At 43.7% G+C, this 20549-nt stretch overlaps 1 protein-coding gene across 1 annotated transcript in view; it reads right to left on the reverse strand.

The window, feature by feature from the left end:
- LOC122751843 (zinc finger protein 665-like) overlaps positions 1–19284 on the reverse strand; it is a 29522-nt gene extending 10238 nt beyond the window's left edge. The window contains exons 1-4 of the mRNA XM_043999036.1: positions 19130–19284; positions 17999–18153; positions 13462–13588; positions 12773–12868 (exon numbers count right to left, since the gene is read on the reverse strand). Of these exons, the coding sequence (XP_043854971.1) occupies positions 12773–12868; positions 13462–13588; positions 17999–18153; positions 19130–19157 (406 nt within the window). The 5' untranslated portion in view covers positions 19158–19284. The remainder of the gene's footprint in view (positions 1–12772; positions 12869–13461; positions 13589–17998; positions 18154–19129) is intronic.
- Between the last annotated feature and the right edge of the window lie 1265 nt (positions 19285–20549).

Raw genomic sequence — 20549 nt, forward strand, 5'->3', positions numbered from 1 at the left:
TGAAAGAGATCCCAAAATGAAAATTGCAAGGAATATTATACCCAAATTGAAGAGCTCCCTGGTCAAGGAGAAAATATTGCAAACAGCAAGAAAGAAACAATTCAAGTCACATGGAACTACAGCTTCTACATTAAAGGACTGGAGCTTGGTATATAATATTCCAGAGGCAAAGGAACTGATATTACAACCAAGAATCACCTACCCAGCAAAACTGGGTAAAATCCTTCAGGGAAAAAAACAGACATTTCATTGGAAAGAGAGGATTTTCAGGCATTCTTGATAAAAAGACCTGAGCTGAATAGAAAAATTGACTTTCAAATACAAGACTCAAGAGAAGCATGAAAAGATAAATAGGAAAAGGAAATCATAAGGGATTTAATAAGGTTAAACCATTTATATTCCTATGTGGGAAGATGATACTTTTAATTCCTAAGAACTTTCTCATTGTTAGGACAGTTGGAAGGAGTATATACAGACAGAGGGCATTGGTGGGTATTGATTATGAGGGGATGATAAGTAAAAAATTAAAATTAAGGAGCAAGAGAGCAATGCACTGGGAGAAAAGGAGAGGTGGAGTGGGGGTAAATCTCACATAAAAGAGGGAATAAAAAGATTTAATGGTGATGGGGAAGATGGGGGAGGCGAGGGGTGGTGAGTGAACCTTAATCTCATCAGAACTTACTCAAAGAAGGAATAACATACACACTCAGTTGGGCATAAAAATTTATCTTACCCTGAAGGAAAATAGGAGGGGAAGGGGAAAAGAGAAGGAAGGCGGTGATAGAAGGGAGGGCAGATTGAGGGAGGAGGTAGTTAAAAGCAAAACACTTTTAAGGAGGGAGAGAGGGAATAGAACAAACAGGGGCAGAGAATAGGATGGAGGGAAATACAGTTAACAAAGTAACTTCTCCAATAAAGGCCTCGTTTCTCAAACATATAGAAAACTGAGTCAAATGTATGAAAAAACTAAGAACCAAGGGGCAGCTAGGGGGCGCAGTGGATAGAGCACCGGCCCTGGAGTCAGGAGGATCTGAGTTCGGATCCAGCCTCAGACACTTGACACTTACTAGCTGTGTGACCTTGGGCAAGTCACTTAACCTTCATTGTCCCCCCCTCCAAAAAAAGAGCCATTCCCTAATTGATAAATGATCAAAAGATATGAGCAATTATCAGAATAAGTAATTAAAGCTATCTATAGCCATATGAAAAAAATGTTCTAATTCACTATTGATTGAAGTGATACAAATCAAAACAATTCTGCGGTACTAAGATTGGCCAATAGAACAGAAGAGGAAAATGATAAATATTGGGTGGAATGTGGGGAAAATGAGACATTAATACACTATTGGTGGAATAATGAACTGATTCAACCATTCTGTAAAGCAATTTGGATCTATACCCAAAGGACTATAAAGCCTTGCTTACTCTTTGATCTAGCAATACCACTACTAGGCCTGTATGCAAAAAAGAGATAAAAAACAAAAAGGAAAAGAACCTATATGTACAAAAATATTTCTAGCAGTTCTTTTCTGGCAGCCCATCAATTGGGAATGGTTGAAGAAATTGAGGTATGTGAGTATGATGAAATAATATTTTTCTATAAGAAATGATGAACAGTATGCTCTCAGAAAAACCTGGATTTACATGATCTGATACAAAATGAAATGTACTGTGTACAAAGTAACAGCAGCATTGTAAGGTGATCAGCTGTGAGTGATTTAGCTATTCTCAGCAATACAAGGAACTAATAGAACTCTAAAGGACTTATGAAAAATGCTATTTATCCCCAGAGAAAGAACTGATGGTGTCTGAATACAGATTGAAGCATACTTTTTTAAACTATATTTTTCTTGAGTTTTGTTGTGTCTGTTTTCTTTCACAACATGACTAACATGGAAATGTTTTGCATAACTATATATGTATAACCTGTACTGAATTGCTTGTCTTCTTAATGGGGTAGGGAGGAAGGGGGAGAATTTGTTTCTTTGGTTTTTGGTGGGGTTTTTTTGGATTTTTAAAATTTAGGTGAAGCCAAGATGGCGGAGGAAAGACATTAAACTCACAGAGCTCCTGATACAATCACCCAAAAAACAGCAATAAAAGAACCCCTGGAGCAGAAAAACACACAAAAATACAGTCTGAGATTATTCTCCAGCTATAGATAGATTTCAGGGGCCTGTGCTGGTCCACGCGTAAAGTCTAACCCCAAGATCAAGCTGACAAACACACCAGACACACTGCTGGAGGAATTTAGCATGAAGCTTCTGAGTTGGCTACAGCGCTGGCATCTTCTGAAGCTGAGCGAGCAGATCAGCTGGACAGGGGGGGGGGGGCGGACAGAAACTGAAGGGGTATCAGCGGGATAGGGGAAGAATTTGGCTGTCCCGCCCCAGCAGGGAACCAGGAAGAAATCCTGAACAGTGGGAGGCTCAGGTGGGGGAGGTGCACAGGCTCGTCTGAAGCAAACAACCACACCACAGAAACCTTTGCTGGTGGGTTGTTTAGTAAGTAGGCTTGAGGTTATCTCTGGACCAGAGAACAGGCCAGGCAAGAGCAAAACCGGCCCTCCCGCAAACCAAAACACCTGGGACCCTCTGGAGCTGGGAACAGGATTGATGCCAAGAAGCAGCCCCCTGCCCCCCAGTGAAGAGTTTAAAATCAATTAAAATATGAGCAAACAAAGAAAGTTCAAAACTATAGAAAGCTTCTTCAGTGACAAGGATTATCAAGGTGTAGCCTCAGATGAGGAAATCAACCTCAGGGCCCCTATATCCAAAACTTCCAAGAAAAATATGAACTGGTCTCAGGCCATGGAAGCTCTAAAAGGGACTTTGAAGAAAAAATAGGAGAGATAGAAGGAAGATGTAGAGAGAGGGAAGAAAGAATAGAAAGAGAAATGAGAGCAATGAAGGAAAGTCATGAGAAAAAAGTCAACAGTTTGAAAAGCCATATGGAAAAAAAGATTAAAAAACTGTCTGATGAAAATAAATGCCTAAGAATTAGGATTGAACAAATGGAAGCTAGTGACCTTATGAGAAACCAAGACACAGAAAAGCAAATCCAATTAAATTAAAAAATAGAGGGCAATGTGAAATATCTCCTTGGAAAAATAGCTGACCTGGAAAATAAAGCCAGGAGAGATCATTTGAAAATCACTGGACTACTTGAAAACCATGACCAAAACAAGAGTTTAGACACCATCCTCCAAGAGATTGTGAGGGAAAATTGCCCTGATATTCTAGAAGCAGAAGCTAAAATAGAAATTGAAAGAATCTTCCGATTGTCTCCTGAAAGATCCCAAAAGGAAAACCTCCAGGAATATTATAGCCAAATTCCAGAACTCCCAGGTCAAGGAGAAAGTATTGCAAGCAGCTAAAAACAAAGAATTCAAATACTGTGGAGCACCAATAAGGATAAAGCAAGATCTAGCAGCTTCTGCATTAAAGGACCAGAGGGCATGGAATATGATATTCCAGAGTGCAAAGGAAATGGGACTACAGCCAAAAATCATGTACCCAGAAAAACTGAACATAATTTTTCAGGGGAAAAAATGGAATTTTAATGACAAAGAGGACTTTCAGTCATTTGTGATAAAAAGACCTGAACTGAATAGAAAATTTGACTTTCAAATACAAGATACTGAAGAATAATAAAAAGGTAAACAGGAAAAAGAAATCACAAGGGACATTAAAGGATTAAATTGTTTACAGTCATACATGAGAAAATAATACTTCCAACTCATAAGAACTTTTTCAGCAAGGAATACACAGAGGACACAGGTATGAATTGAATATGAAGGGATGGTATTTGTAAAGCACTTATTTTTGTATATCCTTGTTCTGGTGTCTGGGGCTGGATTTGGGCTCTGGGCCTCCTGGGCCCTGGGCTGGTGTTTTGTCCACTGTGCCATCTAGCTAACCCATGATGACATCTTTAAAATAAGGGGGAGAGGTAGGAGGAATAGACTGGGGGGCGGGGAGGGGAGAGGTGGAATGGGGAGAAGTAGCTCATAGGAAAGAAACAAGAAAAAAGCCTATGGAGTAGAGGGGAAGAGGGGGAGTGAGTGAACTTCACTATCATCAGATTTGGTTCAAAGAGGGAATAACATACATACTCAAGTGGGTATAGTAATATATTGTTGCCCTGAGGAAAAGTGAGAGGAGAAGGAGATGGGGGTGGGGGGAGAATACGGGAAGGAGGGAAGGGAAGTTTGGGGGAGGGAGCTGTAAAAAGCAAAAAACTTTAGAGGAAGGTGAAGATGTTTTGCACAACACCACATGTATGACATATATTAAATCGCTTGAATTCATAGGGAGAGTTGAAGAGGGAGAGAGGAAGAAAAATTTAGAAAACAGAATTAGCTCAAAGGCCATAACCTCATCAGAGCGGGCTCAACGAGGGAATAACACACACATCCAATAGGGAAGAGTAACCTATTTAACCCTTCAGGAAAGTAGGAAGGGAAGAGGATAAGGAGGGAAGGGTGAATGGAGGGTAGAGCGGGGGAGGGGGCAGTCAGTAGCAAAACACTTATGAGGAGGATTAGTGCAAAATAAGGTAGACAATGGAATAAATATCATTAGAAGGGAATGGGATAGAGGGAAATAGTTACGTTGATTGACTACAAGGTCAAAATGTATGATACCTACTCTCCTGGGCTATTGTGAAGAAAACTCTCTGTCAAGTTCAAGGTATTCTTTAGAAATTGTGATGAACAGGATGCTATCAGAAAAACCTGGAGGGGCAGCTAGGTGGTGCAGTGGATAAAGCACTGGCCTTGGATTCAGGAGTACCCGAGTTCAAATCCAGCCTCAGACACTTGACACTTAACTAGCTGTGTGACCCTGGGCAAGTCACTTAACCCTCATTGCCCTGCAAAAATTTTAAAAAAGAAAAAAAAGAAAAACCTGAAAAGACCCACATGAACTGAAGCAGAGAGAAATGTGCTGTATACAAAATAACAGCATTAGTGTAAGATGATCTGCTGGGAAGCACGTGGTTATTTTCAGCAAGGCAATGATCCAATATAACCCTGAAGAACCTAGGGAAACTGCAGTATATCTACAGAGAAAGAACTGATGGTATCTGAAAACAGACTGAAACATATATATATTTTAACAATTCCTTAATCTGAAGTTATAAGGTAGAATTGTTTGCCGTGACCACTTAAGTATAATTTATGTTGAATTGTTTGAGTCCTTGGGATGGGGGTGGGAGGGGAGGGAGGAGGAGAAGTTGGAACAGAAAGATTTATTTTAAAAATCGGTCAAAATTTGCTTTTACATGTAATTTGAAAAAAAAAGTCTAAAATTTAAAAAAAGAACAAACAATAATGCCTAATAAAAAAATTTTTAAATTTATTTATTTTTACCATAAAAGTATTTTATTATTTTCCAGTTACATGTAAAGATAGTTTTCAAAATTTGTTTTTTTGGTGTTTGTTTGTTTTTTAAATGAGGCAATGGGGGTTAAGTGACTTGCCCAGGGTCACACAGAGAGTAAGCGTTAAGTGTCTGAGGCCAGATTTGAACTCAGGTCCTCCTGACTCCAGGGCTGGTGCTCTATCCACTGCACCACCTAGCTGTCCTTCAACATTTGTTTTAATAAGATTTTTAGTTCCAAATTTTTCTCCCTCCCCCATCCCAAAGACAGAAAGCAATCTGATATATATATATATATATAAGTACAATCACATTAAACATATTTCTGCATTAGTAATGTTGTGAAAGAAGAATCAGAACAAAAGGGGAAAACCTCAAAAAAGAAAAAAAAAGTAGAAACGGTATGGTTCAATGTGCATTCAGAATCCACAGTTCTTTTTTTTGGTTAGGCAGTTGGGGTTAAGTGACTTGCCCAGGGTCACACAGCTAGTAAGTGTTAAGTGTCCAGATTTGAACTCAGGTCCTCCTGAATCCAGGGCCAGTGCTCTATCCACTGTGCCACCTAGCTGCCCCTCACAGGTTTTTTTTCTGGATGTGGAGAACATTTTCCATCATGAGTTATTTGAAATTGTCTTGGATCATTGTATTGCTGAGAAGAGCTAAAATCTATCACAGTTAATCACCCCACAATGTTGCTGTTTCTGTGTACAATGTTCTCCTGGTTTTGCTCACTTCAATCAGCCTCAGTCTACTTAAGTCTTTCCAGGACTTTCCTGAAATCTGCCTGATAATCATTTCTTTTTTTTTTTCCTGATAATCATTTCTTACAGCACAATAGTATTCCATTTTATATTCATATATCACAACTTGTCCAACTGATGGGCATTCCCTCAATTTCCAATTCTTTGTCACCACAAAGAGAGCTGCTATAAATATTTTTGTACTTGTGGATCCTTTTCCCTTTTGTATGATCTCTTTGGGATACAGACCTGGTAGTGGTATTACTGGGTCAAAGGGTATGCACAGTCCCATAGCCCTTTGGGAATAGTTCCAAATTGCTTTCCAGAATGGTTGGATCAGTTCACAACTCCACAGCAATGCAAAAGTGTTCCAATTTTTCCACAGCTTCTCCAACATTGATAATTTTCCATTTTCGTAATATTAGCCAATCTGATAGGTATGAGATGGTACCTCAGAGTTGTTTTAATGTGCATTTCTCTAATCAATAGTGATTTAGAGCATTTTTTCATATGGCAATAGATAGCTTTGATTTCTTCATCTGAAAACTATGTGTTCATATCCTTTGACCATTTCTCAAATGGGGAATGACTTGCATTATTATAAATTTGATTATGTTCCATATATATTTTAGAAATGAGGCCTTTATCAGAAACACTGGCTGTAAAAATTGTTTTCCAGCTTTCTGCTTCTAGAAGGGAGAGTATTTGGAACTCAAAGTTTTTAAAATGATTGTTAAAAATTGTTTTTACATGTAATTGGGGAAAGATGAATTACTAAATAAATTTTTAAAATACTTGCCTAATTTTGTTATATATATTTTTCAGTTAGAATTTTTATTTTCTCCAAATACATGTAAAAACAAATTTTGACATCAATTTTTTAAAACTTTGTGTTCCAAATTCTCTTCCTCCCTTTCCTCCTCCACACCAAGAACTCAAGCAATTCAATATATACATGAGGAGTCTTTCTTTTCTTTTTTTTTTTTTTGTGGAGCAATGAGGGTTAAGTGACTTGCCCAGGATCACACAGCTAGTAAGTGTCAAGTGTCTGAGACCAATTTGAACTCAGGTCCTCCTGAATCCAGGGCCGGCGCTTTATCCACTGCACCACCAAGCTGCCCCGATATAGATACTTTTCAATAAAAATAAAATAAATGTAAATATATCAACATTTTCTTCTGGGACAAGCATGCACATTTTTTGAGCATAATAGTTGTTTGGCAGTAATTCTAAGCTCTCATAATAAGACATACAATCTTTTCAAGTTCATGAAGTAACATCAAACTGAGTACTTCTGCCTATGTGTAATATGCTCCCTCTTCTGTCACTATGCCAGAGGAGTTCCTTCATTCCCAGGTTGCCTTGCAAGCACAGCTCATTAGCAGGATCATCACCAGATCAAGATGTTGCAAATGTTTGACCAGATGGGGGCTCTTTGAAAACTGTGAGCTCCTTACAAGCCATCTTGACCATCATAGACCATCACAGCCATTCTATAAGAACAGCCCTCAGCTTGCTTCTCATTACAATTTTAAGGCTATTATCTGATGTGAGTTTATCTTCCACTTATGTTGCTATTCTTCAGTCTACCAGATTTTCAAAGGAATTGGTTGGTAACATGAGTCAGTCATGCAGAAGAGTTAAGCTTTTGTGAAAGTATGTAGCTAATGTGCCAGTGCTAGAAGAAAATTATAATTGATGAGATTCTCTCCTTTAAAAAATATATTTTTACATATAAATATTGTTGTTTTTAAAACAAAAAGCAATGTATGCAATTGACCTTCAAGTACATTTATCATTCAATACACTACTTATCCTTAGCCAATAGGGAAAAATCACATTCATATTCATATGCACACACACATTCAATCTTTCTCATCTATCTATCTGTACACATATTTCCTATGTTACCTAACAATTCACATTGTTCATTTGTTTATTTTTTTGACTGGATAAGAAGCTAAAAGCAAAAAATTCCCAACTCTTACCAAGATAATTTACAAAATTCTCCTCCCATTTCCCACCTTGTCCATGCCCAAAGGAACATTTTCACTGCATACGGGCTATCAGTCAAAATACAGCTGGTGGCACAATAGATAGGATGCTGGGCCTGAAGTCAAGAAGACCTGAGCTGCAGAGTAACCTCTGCAGTAACCAGTATGATGCTGGACAAGTCACAGTGTGTCTGTTTGCCTCATAATAGATACGCTAATAGCACCTACTTCAGTATGTAACCAGAAGGCAAGAGCGCCAACTTCATAGGAGTCTCATGAGAACCAAAGGAGACAATGTTGGTAATTTGGAACTGTTAATATGGATGTATGAACCCACCTGGATCTGATGGAGCTGCCCAGGACTAATAGGAGCAAAATGCCCTTCAACTGAACTCCAAACTGAACCCAGTTAGCTAGCAGATAAAAGATACTACATAGTGACATCTTTTCCCTCAGGGTAGTAAGTCCCTATCTTATGGTAACATCTGGGCCTCCTCATCTTTGCCAAAATCCTTTTTGGAATCCTGTAATCTTATCATGGTACTTCTATACTTCCTCCATGCTTGTTATAACTGAAAGTGTTAAAACTCCTTGTATTACATCCATTCTTTTTTTTTTTTAATTTATTTATTTTGTGGGGCAATGGGGGTTAAGTGACTTGCCCAGGGTCACACAGCTAGTAAGTGTCAAGTGTCTGAGGCCAGATTTGAACTCAGGAACTCCTGAATCCAGGGCCGGTGCTTTATCCACTGCGCCACCTAGCTGCCCCCATTACATCCATTCTTGTTATAGTATTTGCTTTTGGGTTGATTTGTATCATGCTAATGAAACTTACAACACCTTGTAAGCAGTGGGCAAAGAAACCTTATATTCCCTCAGATAGGAGTCTTCAAGCTTCCTCTTAGGAAGGGGTCTCTGCATGAATCAGGCTTGCTTCTTCTTGGGACAAATAAACTGGTGCTGTTTTTCCTGTCTGTTTTTGATCTGGTTTTTCCTGTACAAGACATGTTCTCTGATCTGTTTTTTTTTTCTTTCTCTTTTGTAGGAGGACAGGTATGGAAATAAATTGTGGGAGATATTATAACATTAATTTCTGAGATCTGTTTATTTTTTTTGTAGGAGACAGGCAAATAAAAACTATATTTGACAGAACTTATGGGGCACTATATAAGTGTTAGGTATTATAACTGTGACTGTTTTCTCCACAACTCTGATCTCCGTATTGAATGCTCCTCTGTCCTGGTATTTAAGGTCCCCATTAAATTTAATCTATTTCCTCACCAAAACATTCTCTTTTACCTGGATCAGGTTTGTTGCTTCCTCTCAAACTATTCTCCCAGTTTCTATAGTAGATTGGGAGCTCCTTGACACAGGGACTGTCTTTTGTCTTTCTTTGCATCCTGAGAACTTAGCACAATGCCTAGAATATAGGAGGCACTTAAGGAAGGTGTATTGATTGACTGTCATGGCCCAAGACTGATGCTAGGCCCTAACTTCTACCTCAATCCATGGAACCTAGTTTCTCTCCATTGGTCACATGCAGGTTCTAGCTTCAGTCCAATTTTCTTTTTGTCTCCTTATACCATACGAGGAGTTATCCCTGTCCAGTTCTAACATGGATGGGACTTGACCAGACCCACTACTGGTGATCCCAAAGGCTGCTGGAGAGTGTCCTACCATGGAACGCTGGGAGTCCCTACCTCCCACCTCCCTAAATGGAGGGTGGCAGTCACCTACATGGATCTGGACAATCATTCTCCATTTCTGGAGACAAAGACTGGACCATAAAGATCAGTAAAGGAATGTGGGTTGGTGACTTATGCAAGCTTCAGCCTTGGATCGCTTCAAGAGGAGACACTGGCTTTCACTCCTACTCTGGTAATGCTGAATGAAGAGAGAAGAAACATGAAGCCAGGTTGCTGGGGTCCATTACAAATTTAGGTCACTCAATCTCAGCTGGGTGCCCACTGTGGAGAGGCAATCCTTTGGCATCTCCCTGACTCCCTATGGCCCACTCACCGCAGCAGCTTTGCCAGATCTTTTCACTCCTCCCCAACCCACCCATGTGGCCTCCTCCCGTCCAACCTCTCAGCTGAGAACTTGGCTTCACATTTCACTGGAACAATTGGACACTCTTACCTCCTCCTCATCCCACACAAATCAGAAGCCTTCTTTTCCTCTGTCACCCCAGCCTCTCGTGAAGATGGGGCCTGAAGTTTTAGAAGGCAAATATGCCCATGTGATCCCATTCCGTCTCATCTACTTCTCCAACATATTTCCTTCTCTACCATCTCCATTTTCTCACTAATTTTCAATCTCCCCCTTCCTACTGACTCCTCAACTGCCACAAATGAAACCGTTTTTCCTCAGTTTTCAAAGAACCCTCATTTTATCCATCCATCCATCACCAGGAGACATCATCCTATATGTCTCTTCCCTTTCATGGCTAAACACCTAGAGATGGCCATCTACACTTGGGGTGTCCAACTCCTTTACCTCTTACTTCCTACAAAACTCTGCAGTCTGGCTCCCAACTTCACTGTTCAATTAAAATATCTCAGGGAATCTAGGTGGCACAGTGGATAAAGCACCGGCCCTGGATTCAGGAGGATCTGAGTTCAAATCCAGCCTCAAACATTTGACACTTACTAGCTGTGTAACTCTAGGCAAGTCACTTAATCCTCATTGACCCACAAAAATAAAAAAAATACAATAAATGTCTCCATCCAAAGTTACCAACCAGTGATCTCCTAATAGCTAAACCCAAAGACCTTGTCTCAGTCCTCATCCTCCTTGACCTCTCTGCAGCTTTTGACACTGTCAATCATCCCCTTTTCCTTGAGACTCTTCCATATAGGTTTCGCTCATTCTCCTCTCTTTGGGTTGGCCTCCTACCGTGTTCAAAACTAACGTCTTTCTCTTTCCTCCAAACCTCCCATCTTCCTACTTTCCTAATACTATCCAGGTCACCCTCCCAATTGTCCAGGCTCATAAAAAAGATGTCACCTACTTCTCAGCATTTCTCCCACACTCATACTACCCTCTCCCACAAGTAATCTTTTGCAAAGTCCTGTTGGTTCCAACTTTGTAACCTCTCTCTCTCTCAGCCTCTATCTCTGCCTCTGTCACACACACACACACACACACACACACACACACACACACACACACACACACACACTCCTCTCCCAAAACTTCCAATTTCTAGGTTCAGGCCCCCATTACCTCACACCTGGGGAACAACAAAAGACTGCTTGTTTGGTCTCTTTGCATCAAGTCTCTCCCTAAATCAATCCTCTCCTGAGTCGTCAAATTCATCTTGTACATCTTCCTACAGCTCACACCTGACCATGTCACTGGCTCCTCAATACACTGCTATGGCTCCCTAGCACTGGAATCAAATAGAAAACCCTCTGTCGGGCTGTGAGAGGCCTTTGCCATCGGCCCCTCTCCTACCTTTCCAGGCTTCTCTCACTCATCCCCCTCCACATACGCTATAATAATGTGGCGGCAAAGGCCTCCTTTCCATTCCTTGAACAAGACAAACATCTCCAGTGTCCATGGGTTTTCCTTGGCTGCCCCAACCGCTAGAATGCTCCATCTGCCTTCTCTGAAGCCCCAGCTAAACCCCACCCCCTCCATAAGCCTCTTCCAATCCTCCTTGGTCTCAGGGCCTTCCCTCCCTAGACCAGCTGTAAGTTATCCTGTATCTAACAGGTTTTACACTGTTCTCTCCATGTTGTCTTCCTTACCAGTCTGTGAGCTCCTCAAGAGCAGGGGATGTCCCTGGTCTTTCTTGGAAGCCACAACACTTAGGCCTTGAACATAGTGGGCACTTAATAAATGCATGCTGACTTGAAGAAGGAATAGGAAAGAGCTTGTATTAGTCTAAGCCCTTTCTGAATAAATTCAGGAGAGTTCCATTCCCCAAAGTCTCAAACAATATATCTAATAAGATCAGTTTTATCAATGGAAGGGAAATGATAGGCCATGGAGTTCTATCCCCTCTTTCCACAGATGGGGAAACTGAGATTCAGAGGTTCAGTGTGTGGTAAAAAGTTTTTAACAGTTGGTTAGTGACGCCAGCCTGGCTGCTAAGCACTCCACTTCTGGGGTGCGAGCTTAAAAGGCAAGGAGAGAACGGAAGTAGGGTTTTTTTGCCTGCTCTCCTGGTCCAATGACTGCGTGGCACAGACAGACGCTGACTGGAGTTTGACTCGGCCTGGCTCACCGTAGCAGCATGTGCTTGACGTGGCTCTCCCCCCAAAGGTGGCCTTGGGCTTTTGGTGAGTTTTATATGGAATATAGACTAAGCTTAGACTTAAGACTATTTGTTTTGTATTTCTACTTTCCTATCCCTCTAATCAACATCACCTTGTAATTTGCAAACAATAAAAGCTCTAACTAGAGACCAGAGGCTTCTTCCATTTACTAGTCTGGGAGATAAAGAAGGGAAAAGTTACAAAGGAGGTTAATGCTCTAGTAGCCAATTTTAAATCTCACAAGTGACTTGAACAGGAATCCACTGCTAAAATAGGATCTGAAAAAGAATTGCAAGGCAGATCTTCCTGAACCCAAGTCTAATACTCCCTTCACTGTGACAAGTGGCTACCTCTTGTGTTAACAGATCTCACATACCTGCTTTCACCTCACTCACCTGCACAGGAGGTTCTTGGGCCTTCTCGCTCAAGCATCCATGGTGCTTCCCCTTGCTCACAATGGGAGATCAAAGCTTCTCTGGGAACTGGAAGTCCTGGGCATGGGAAATAAGGAAGGGATGAGGATGGAGAAACACTCATAACTCAGGTCTCTTTAGGGAAATGGGGCCTGCAGGAAGGGTCAGAGGATGGTTCCCAGCACTCCTCAAGAACCTTTTCCATGATATTTAGTGTTGGGAGCTTTGGTGGGGGATAGGAAGGAGGTCATTTGGAATCAGAAAATTCTTTTTCTCCATTTTCTTCACAGAAGAATTGGCTGGTTCTTTAGATTCTAATATCTACACATTAACTAGCAGCTGGTAATGCAGTAGAGAGATTAAATAACAACCAGTGAGACGACTTTCCAGGTAGATTCTTCAACACTGATTTTGATCTTTGACCTCAGTCTCCCTAGAACCAGGGAGACACAGCTTCAGGAGTAACAAAGGACCCCCAGCTTTCTGTCCCACAATGCAAAGAGACTTCATAGGAAAACCAGGCAGCAGGAGGACCCTGTCTCTTGGACACAAGATTCCAGCTTTGTGGCCTTTCTAATCATTGACAAATGCTCAAAACCAGTCACAGGAAGAAGGGAATGAAAGCGTCCCTCTGATGGCAGATGCACAGTTACCAAGAGAAGGGTCCTTACCCAGGGAGAACAGGTTCCAGGCATTCTCCAGCATGACCTCCTTGTACATCTCTCTCTGAGGATGGTCCAAGAGGTGCCACTCCTCTGCGGTGAAGTCCACAGTCACGTCCTTGAAGGTCACCAACTCCTAAACCACCAAAAGTCAGAGGACTTAGAGCTGAAAGAGATTCAGAATTCATCTAGACCAACCTGATCGATTTACTGGAGGAAACTGAAGCACAGAGAAGAGATCTGCCCAAAGGTTGTCCCCTTCATTGGAGTCAGAGTCGACACTTAGAGCCAGTCATGAAAAGCCCAAAGGAGTCCGGAGGAAAGCTTCGCATCTTTGTGATTGGAATAAAGTGGAGAAATGTGTCTCTATGAAGTCCTTCTCCCTGTGGAATCAGAGAAGTTTTGTGATCTATCAGAGATATATGAGCATCTCTGGAGGAGAAAGAGAGAAGGTGAGGTGAAATTTCTTCTTTAACAGAAGCGACCTAAGTGATATATTATAAAATAAATCCCACGAACATTTGGTGAGATGTTAGCAGATATTGTGAATCAGCAGGGGCCGGAGGGAGGGGTTTGGGGTGGAGGATTCCTGTAAACACTAAAAAGAGGGTAGAGGGAAAAAAAGATCTACTTTATTTCCTGAGTAGATGGAATAAAGTCTTATTTAGATGAAAATATAAAAAACATTCTTAAGAGATAGTAATCACATTCTGGACTGAACTCAGCTGTATGAGACGATTTCCAGTCAAGGGAAAAAGAGCTATCACTTATTATATTGAGGGCTTCAGGGGGCTCTGGACATGATGTGTCATGGCCTAAACATCTTGTGTCTTTGGCTTATGATTGCTTTCATTTGTTAATCACATATATGCATTAACTTTACTATTGGGTTACATAGAAAGATGAATAACTGAGAAGGCAAAAGGAGATTTCCTTCATTTCTTACAAAGGGAATGTTTTATTAACCAAGGTTGGGTTTGATTTAATTCATGAAAAAGAAATAAAGGATCTCAACAGACCCCTAGGAGAACAAGAGTCAAGAGAATGAGTCGTGACCGACTGATGAACAACATACAGGAAAGGTTGACTAGATCTGAAAACATGTTGATACTTGGGATAGATTGTCTATTTCTCCAACCTCTTAAATGTAGATTGCACGTTTGGCCACTGGGCTAGGAATTTGGTGGTCTTCCATCTCATTTTCTTCCATTTCCAATATACCGAGATGACTCACTTTTTTAGAGTTTCTATTATTTTTGAGCAATTCTCTATCATGTGGATATAATTCTTTTTACTTTGTCATCATTTTGATTTCTTCTTCAAGACAACAGATTTATACTCTATTTGGAACCCATATTTCATCTTTAAATCCCTTCATTTCTATTACTTATTTTTATTTCAGAATAATTAAGGAATGGATTGATCTTTTCCCCACTTTTTGAGATTCCCACGATTTTACATACCTTTCCTTTTCATTAGCGTCTCTAGAGTCTTTGTTTTTGTTGTTGAGGCATTTCAGCCACATCTGACTCTCCATGACCCCATATGGGGTTTTCTTGGCAAAGATACTAGAGTGATTTACCACTTCTTTCTCTAGCTCATTTTCCTTTCACAACTAAAGCCATTCATCCTGTTCTGCTCCCAACCTCCTTTCAGGCATCTCCGACAAGATGTCCAGTAGCTATCCTAAACTCACCATGGCCAAATAGAGAACTTACCTTCCCTCTTCCTGTCAAAGGCCACCGCATGCTCCGAGCAACCCATGCATCATTCTCAACTCCCAGTTCTCACCCCTCTTATCCAATCTGTTGCCAAGGCCTGCAAACATCTCTCAAATACAGCCCCTTTTCTTCTCTTAAAGTGCAGTCCCCTCAGTGCAGGCTCTCATCATCTCACCCTCAGATTATTGCTACAGCCACTGCTGGGTCAGCCAGTCTCAAGACTCTCCCCACTCCAATGTATCCTCAATTTGGTCCACAGGTCTGATCATGTGACTCCACTCAGTGAAGTCCAGTAACTCCCTACCACCTCCAGGATCAAATACAAATTCTCCTCCATTCAAAGCCCATCACAACCTAGACATGACCTGGTATTGCATTCTTCTTACAGCTTTTTTTTGACTGCCACCTCCTTATTGACCCACCAACACCAGCCTCCTCATTAATCCATCCTTTGGTTCATAGCAACACCTCAGTTCTTCCTAACCGCAGACCCAGCTCTCTAACCTTAGGCCACCAACTGCCTACAAGACAAATACAAATAGATGTTAGTCACACAGGGGAAGGTACCAGCTGCTTGGGGAATCAGAAAAGCTTCCTGGAAAAACTACTGTTTGAGCTGACTCTTGAAGGAAGACAACGATTCTTTAATTTTTAAATTTATTCTAAATTTAATGATCACCCCCAAAAGGGGATATATTCCCATAAAGCAGAAGAGAGAGGATTGATTAGGAGTGAATGAATTGTAAGTTCAGGTTCTTTTTGATAGAAACTAACAATATCAATACATTCTTGTCAAAGATGGTTAACTTGTCTTTATATCTTTCCTAGAGTTCTTTTCTTCCACACTGGGAATTTTAACCAATGCTTTAATAACTCTCTTTTCTTTCTTTTTCTTTCTTTCTTTCTTTCTTTCTTTCTTTCTTTCTTTCTTTCTTTCTTTCTTTCTTTCTTTCTTTCTTTCTTTCTTTCTTTCTTTCTTTCTTTCTTTCTTTCTTTCTTCCTTCCTTCCTTCCTTCCTTTCTTTCTTTCTTTCTTTCTTTCTTTCTTTCTTTCTTTCTTTCTTTCTTTCTTTCTTTTTTTGTGGAGCAGTTGGGGTTAAGTGACTTGCCCAGGGTCACACAGCTAGTAAGTGTCAAGTGTCTGAGGCCTGATTTGAACTCAGGTACTCCTGAATCCAGGGCCGGTGCTTTATCCACTGCTCCACCTAGCTGTCCCCAAAGCCATAGGACTTTGACAAGGTCCACAAACTGTGCCCTCCCTACGAGGAACTTAGGTTGCACTAATTAACTGACTGAAGAAGACACTGTTGTCTTTGCTTGGGAGTGAATACTGTGCTAACATGCTTTGAACAGTTCAAGCATTCACATTCTTTTTGAAAATGTTGCCTCAATTTACTTATCATTATCTTTTAACTTATGACTCAGTTTACTTACAATGGGGACCTCTCCCTCCCAGGGTTCTTGTGAGGATCCAATGAGATAATAATTGTAAATGCTTAGCACAGCACCCAGCACACAGTAGGTGCAATAGCATTAATATTCTTGCTTTTTCCTGCACAATCACTTTACCTGGACTTACCTTGAAATTGTTTCCTACTCTCTTTGGAACACAAACACATGAGTGCAGACCCATCAACACACATACATATATACACCATGTATGCAAATAAGCATGTCTGTATATCACCCTGTCCCTGGATAGACATGGAAAGAAGTCATCAGTGAAACTGCAGGACACTGATGTCCAGCCCCTCCTGATGGGGTGGGTCACACCACAGGGCAGTGCCTGTCTGGCTGTGTCCTGTGCTGCCTTATTCTGGCCATCCCCAGCAAGGACCCTGACCACTCTCACAACAGGATCCAATGAGGCACTATTTCTCAGGCTCCCAGCACAGAGCAGACACCACAGGACCAGCCCCAAGCCCCTCTCCTGTTTTCTCACACCTCCCTCCCTTCACCTTCTGTGTGACTCAGGGACACTGGCCTCCTGACTGGCTCTAGACCCTCCATCCCCTGACTCGGTGCCTTCCCAGTGACTGTTTCTCATGCCTGGAGTGTCCTTCCTCCTCCCCTGGGCCTCCTGGCTTCCTTCCCATCTCAGCTCACCTCTCATCTTCTGAAAATGAGATTTTCCTCATCCCTGCTAGAGCCTTCCCCCTCAGTGCCTCCCATCCATACTGTAGAGACCTCCTGTGGACCCAGCTGCTGACATGTGGTCTTCCCCATAGACTGAGAGCTCCCTGAGGGCAGGCACTGGTCTTTCCCTCCTTTTGAACAGTGCCTGGCACAGAGGGGCCACTTTCTAAATGCTTGGAGACTGGACCTAAGAATGGGTAAAGGAGAGGGCTTCAGAGAGACCTGGGAAGCTGAGGCCACAGGACATGAGCAGCAGCAGGAGGACAATCTCTGCTCTGAGCACAACAGTCAAGGCCAAGAGTTGGGAAAGCCTTCAGGGCTCTGCTCCAGGTCCCTGCAGACAAGACATGTGTGCATGTGCTAGACATGGAAAAAGAGCTCCCCAGACTACTGAGGGAAGTACTGGTTCCTTCAGTCAGCTGTAATAAGGGAGAACTTACAAAACACAAAGAGAGGGCAGCAATGGAGGGAAGGAGGGTGTCAGTGCTCGACATGCCAAAGTGCAAAGATCCAACCAAAATGCAAAAGAAAGAAGGTCACTGCTGTTACTACTGGATTCAGCTTCATGCCCTTTTTTGTAAAGAAACGAGCCATGGGTAAGGCATTGCCAGCCTCACAGACCATCCTCTAGGTCTCTGAAATGGGCTCTTTGGCTGGCGTTGGTCAAGCCTGTGGAGAGACTGCACTCACCTGGGCTGGGGGTCTGTGGCTCCCAGGGGCCATTGCCTCTGTCTCCAGGCCCCCTGCCTGGGCCAGGCCTTGGTCCTCTGAGGGCTCAGCTGGGGAGGGAGCAGGATCCCAGGGGGGAGAGGTCATTCCCTTCTCTTCCTGGGCAGGAGGCTGACCTAGAGGGGGTTACAGAGGGTGAGGCCCCACAGGAGGTACAGAGACTGTGACCCTGCCCTCAGGGGAGAGACCCCAACCCCCAGAGGGAGGGAGGCAGCAGGGAGGGTCAGGCTTGGAGATGAAGATGGTCTGAACAGGAAGACCACCCACCTCCCTCTCTTCATCCTTCTCTTCTCCCCCATCCTTCTGCAGAGACCCAGGAGTCAGAAGGGGCTTTGGGATCCCAGATGGGATAAGAACAATCAGAGCCCCAGTGTCTCCTGGGTCAGAGCTCTCCCTCCAGCTGGTATTCTGCCCTCCCTGCACCCCCTCTTCCCACCTAAGACCCACACAGAATCTAGACAAGATTGTATGATCTAGGAGGGAGGGAAGGTTGAAGATGGGAAGGGCTCTGACGTGGGTCTGCCAAGAATGACCAGGGGAAGCATGAGGCTGGGAGACACAGTCCTTGGGGTTCAGGTGCCTGGCAGGGGCCTGAGAGCTCTGAACAAAGTGGGGGAAGGGGGGACAGGAGGCCTGGGGAAGGAAGGGTCTGGTCAAGGGAGGCCAGGCAAGAGCTTGGGGGCCTGGGTCCTAGGTAGGTCCTGGAGATAAGGAGGCAGGACTCCTGGGTCCTGAGAGGGAGCCGGGGCTGCTGGTGGGCTGAGCAAATCTCTGAACAAGAGCTCAGGGCAGGGGGCCAGGACACGTGGTGCTGATGGAAAGACTTAAGGCAGTAGCCCTGTGTCTCCAAGGGGGAGGACGGAAGTTGAGCCAGTGGGGTCCAATGGTAACGCTGGGGATGGCACCCTGGGACGTTTGGGAAGTGATGGGGAGCCTGGACAATGGGCAGGGACGGGGAGCCAGCGCTGGGAGAGGGGAGGCCCCCAGGTAGCCTGGAGGACACTCAGCAGGAGGTCAGACAGGGAGGATGAGACCCAGTGGACAGGGCAGCCAGCAGAAACCGAGTGCCTCGTGGCTTCTGGGCTCACCTACCTGGGAGCTGCAAGCACACAGCGGGCATCGGGAAGGGAGAGAGAGGGAAGGCAGCGCGAGCTCAGCTCCAAGGGAAGAAGGCAGAGAGATCTGGGCACTAAGGGGAGAAGGCAGAGAGATCTCAACTCCGGGAGTTCCTGCTTGCAGTCAGCCCACCCCCGGGCCCGCCCAGCTAAGAGCCCAGGATCTTCCCTCTCCTCCAATGGCTCTCTTCCCCAATCCCTGCCCCCATCACGTGCAATGCCTTGGCCACTGGAATAACTCCTTTCCACCCTAGAGCCCTCCCAGGGCTCCAGACTCCACCCCGGGGCTCAAGTTCCACCTTGGACACCACCCAGCAGGCTGGTCAGGAGAGAGCTCCTCCCACCACCTCCACTGCCTCCCTCCCTGTCTCCCCCTGCTCTGGGACTCAGAGCCTCCTGTTTCTCTCCAGAATCTCCTGGCCTCCTTCCAGCTCTCCCCCTGCTACCCTCATCTTCTTCCAATCTAGGACATCGAGACCCTACATCCCCCTGATTCTCCCAACCATTTCTCTCCCCCATATCCCTCACTCCACCAGACAGCTGTCCTTGTCCTCCCTGCAGTCTGGACCCCAGACTTACTGACCCCAATTTAACCATCTCCTCTATCCTGGAGGTTGGGGGGGGGGTCAGTAGCATCCAGGAGGAAGCAGTGGGGGGTCAGAAGGAGCTGAATCCATCCATGGGACAGTCATAGAATCACATCTACAGCTGGCAAGAACAACAATGGTTGTTCATGGTTATGCACTGGATGGCTGAGCTGAGGCAAGGGAAGAGGTGCAGAAGGCTGGGTGTCAGGAGTGATGGCCTCACACCCCACCTTGGCCCTCCCAGATGGAGCCAGCTCAGCTCCAGGAAAGGTGTTTGGGCTTCCCTGGCCCAGGAGCCTGTCTCTAGTCTCTCCCTGGCTCAGAGCCTTTCCATTCCTGCCTCTTCCCTAGCAAAGAAGGGAGCCCAGGCCCAGCGTCCAAGGCTCCCTCTGACTTGGGCTCACCTTCCTGACCTCCTCCAGATGTCTTGTATTTCAGCCTTTCTGGACTCTCCATCCAGTGGCCTCATTAGGGGCAGCTGGTGGAGCAGTGGAAGAAGCCCTGAGTTCAAAGCCAGCCTCAGAATGCCTAGATGTGAGACTCTGGGCAAGTAACTTCCCCTCTGTCTGCCTCACTTCCCCCAACTGCAAAATGGAGCTCATAACAGTCTGTCCTTCCCAGGGGGGTTGGGAGGATGCAGTGGGATAAGAATGGGAGAGTGTTTAGCTTTGGCACACAGTAGGTGCTGAATAAATGCTTCTTCCCTTCCCCTCCCTTTGTCCTCCTTATTCCAGATTCCCGTAATGCCCTTTCCACCTCCACCTCTGCCTAGTCCCATGATACCTTTCTGTAAGACTAGTGAACCTGCCC

The sequence above is a fragment of the Dromiciops gliroides genome, chromosome 3 (genome assembly GCF_019393635.1).
Source record: "Dromiciops gliroides isolate mDroGli1 chromosome 3, mDroGli1.pri, whole genome shotgun sequence".
Lineage (NCBI taxonomy): Eukaryota > Metazoa > Chordata > Mammalia > Microbiotheria > Microbiotheriidae > Dromiciops > Dromiciops gliroides.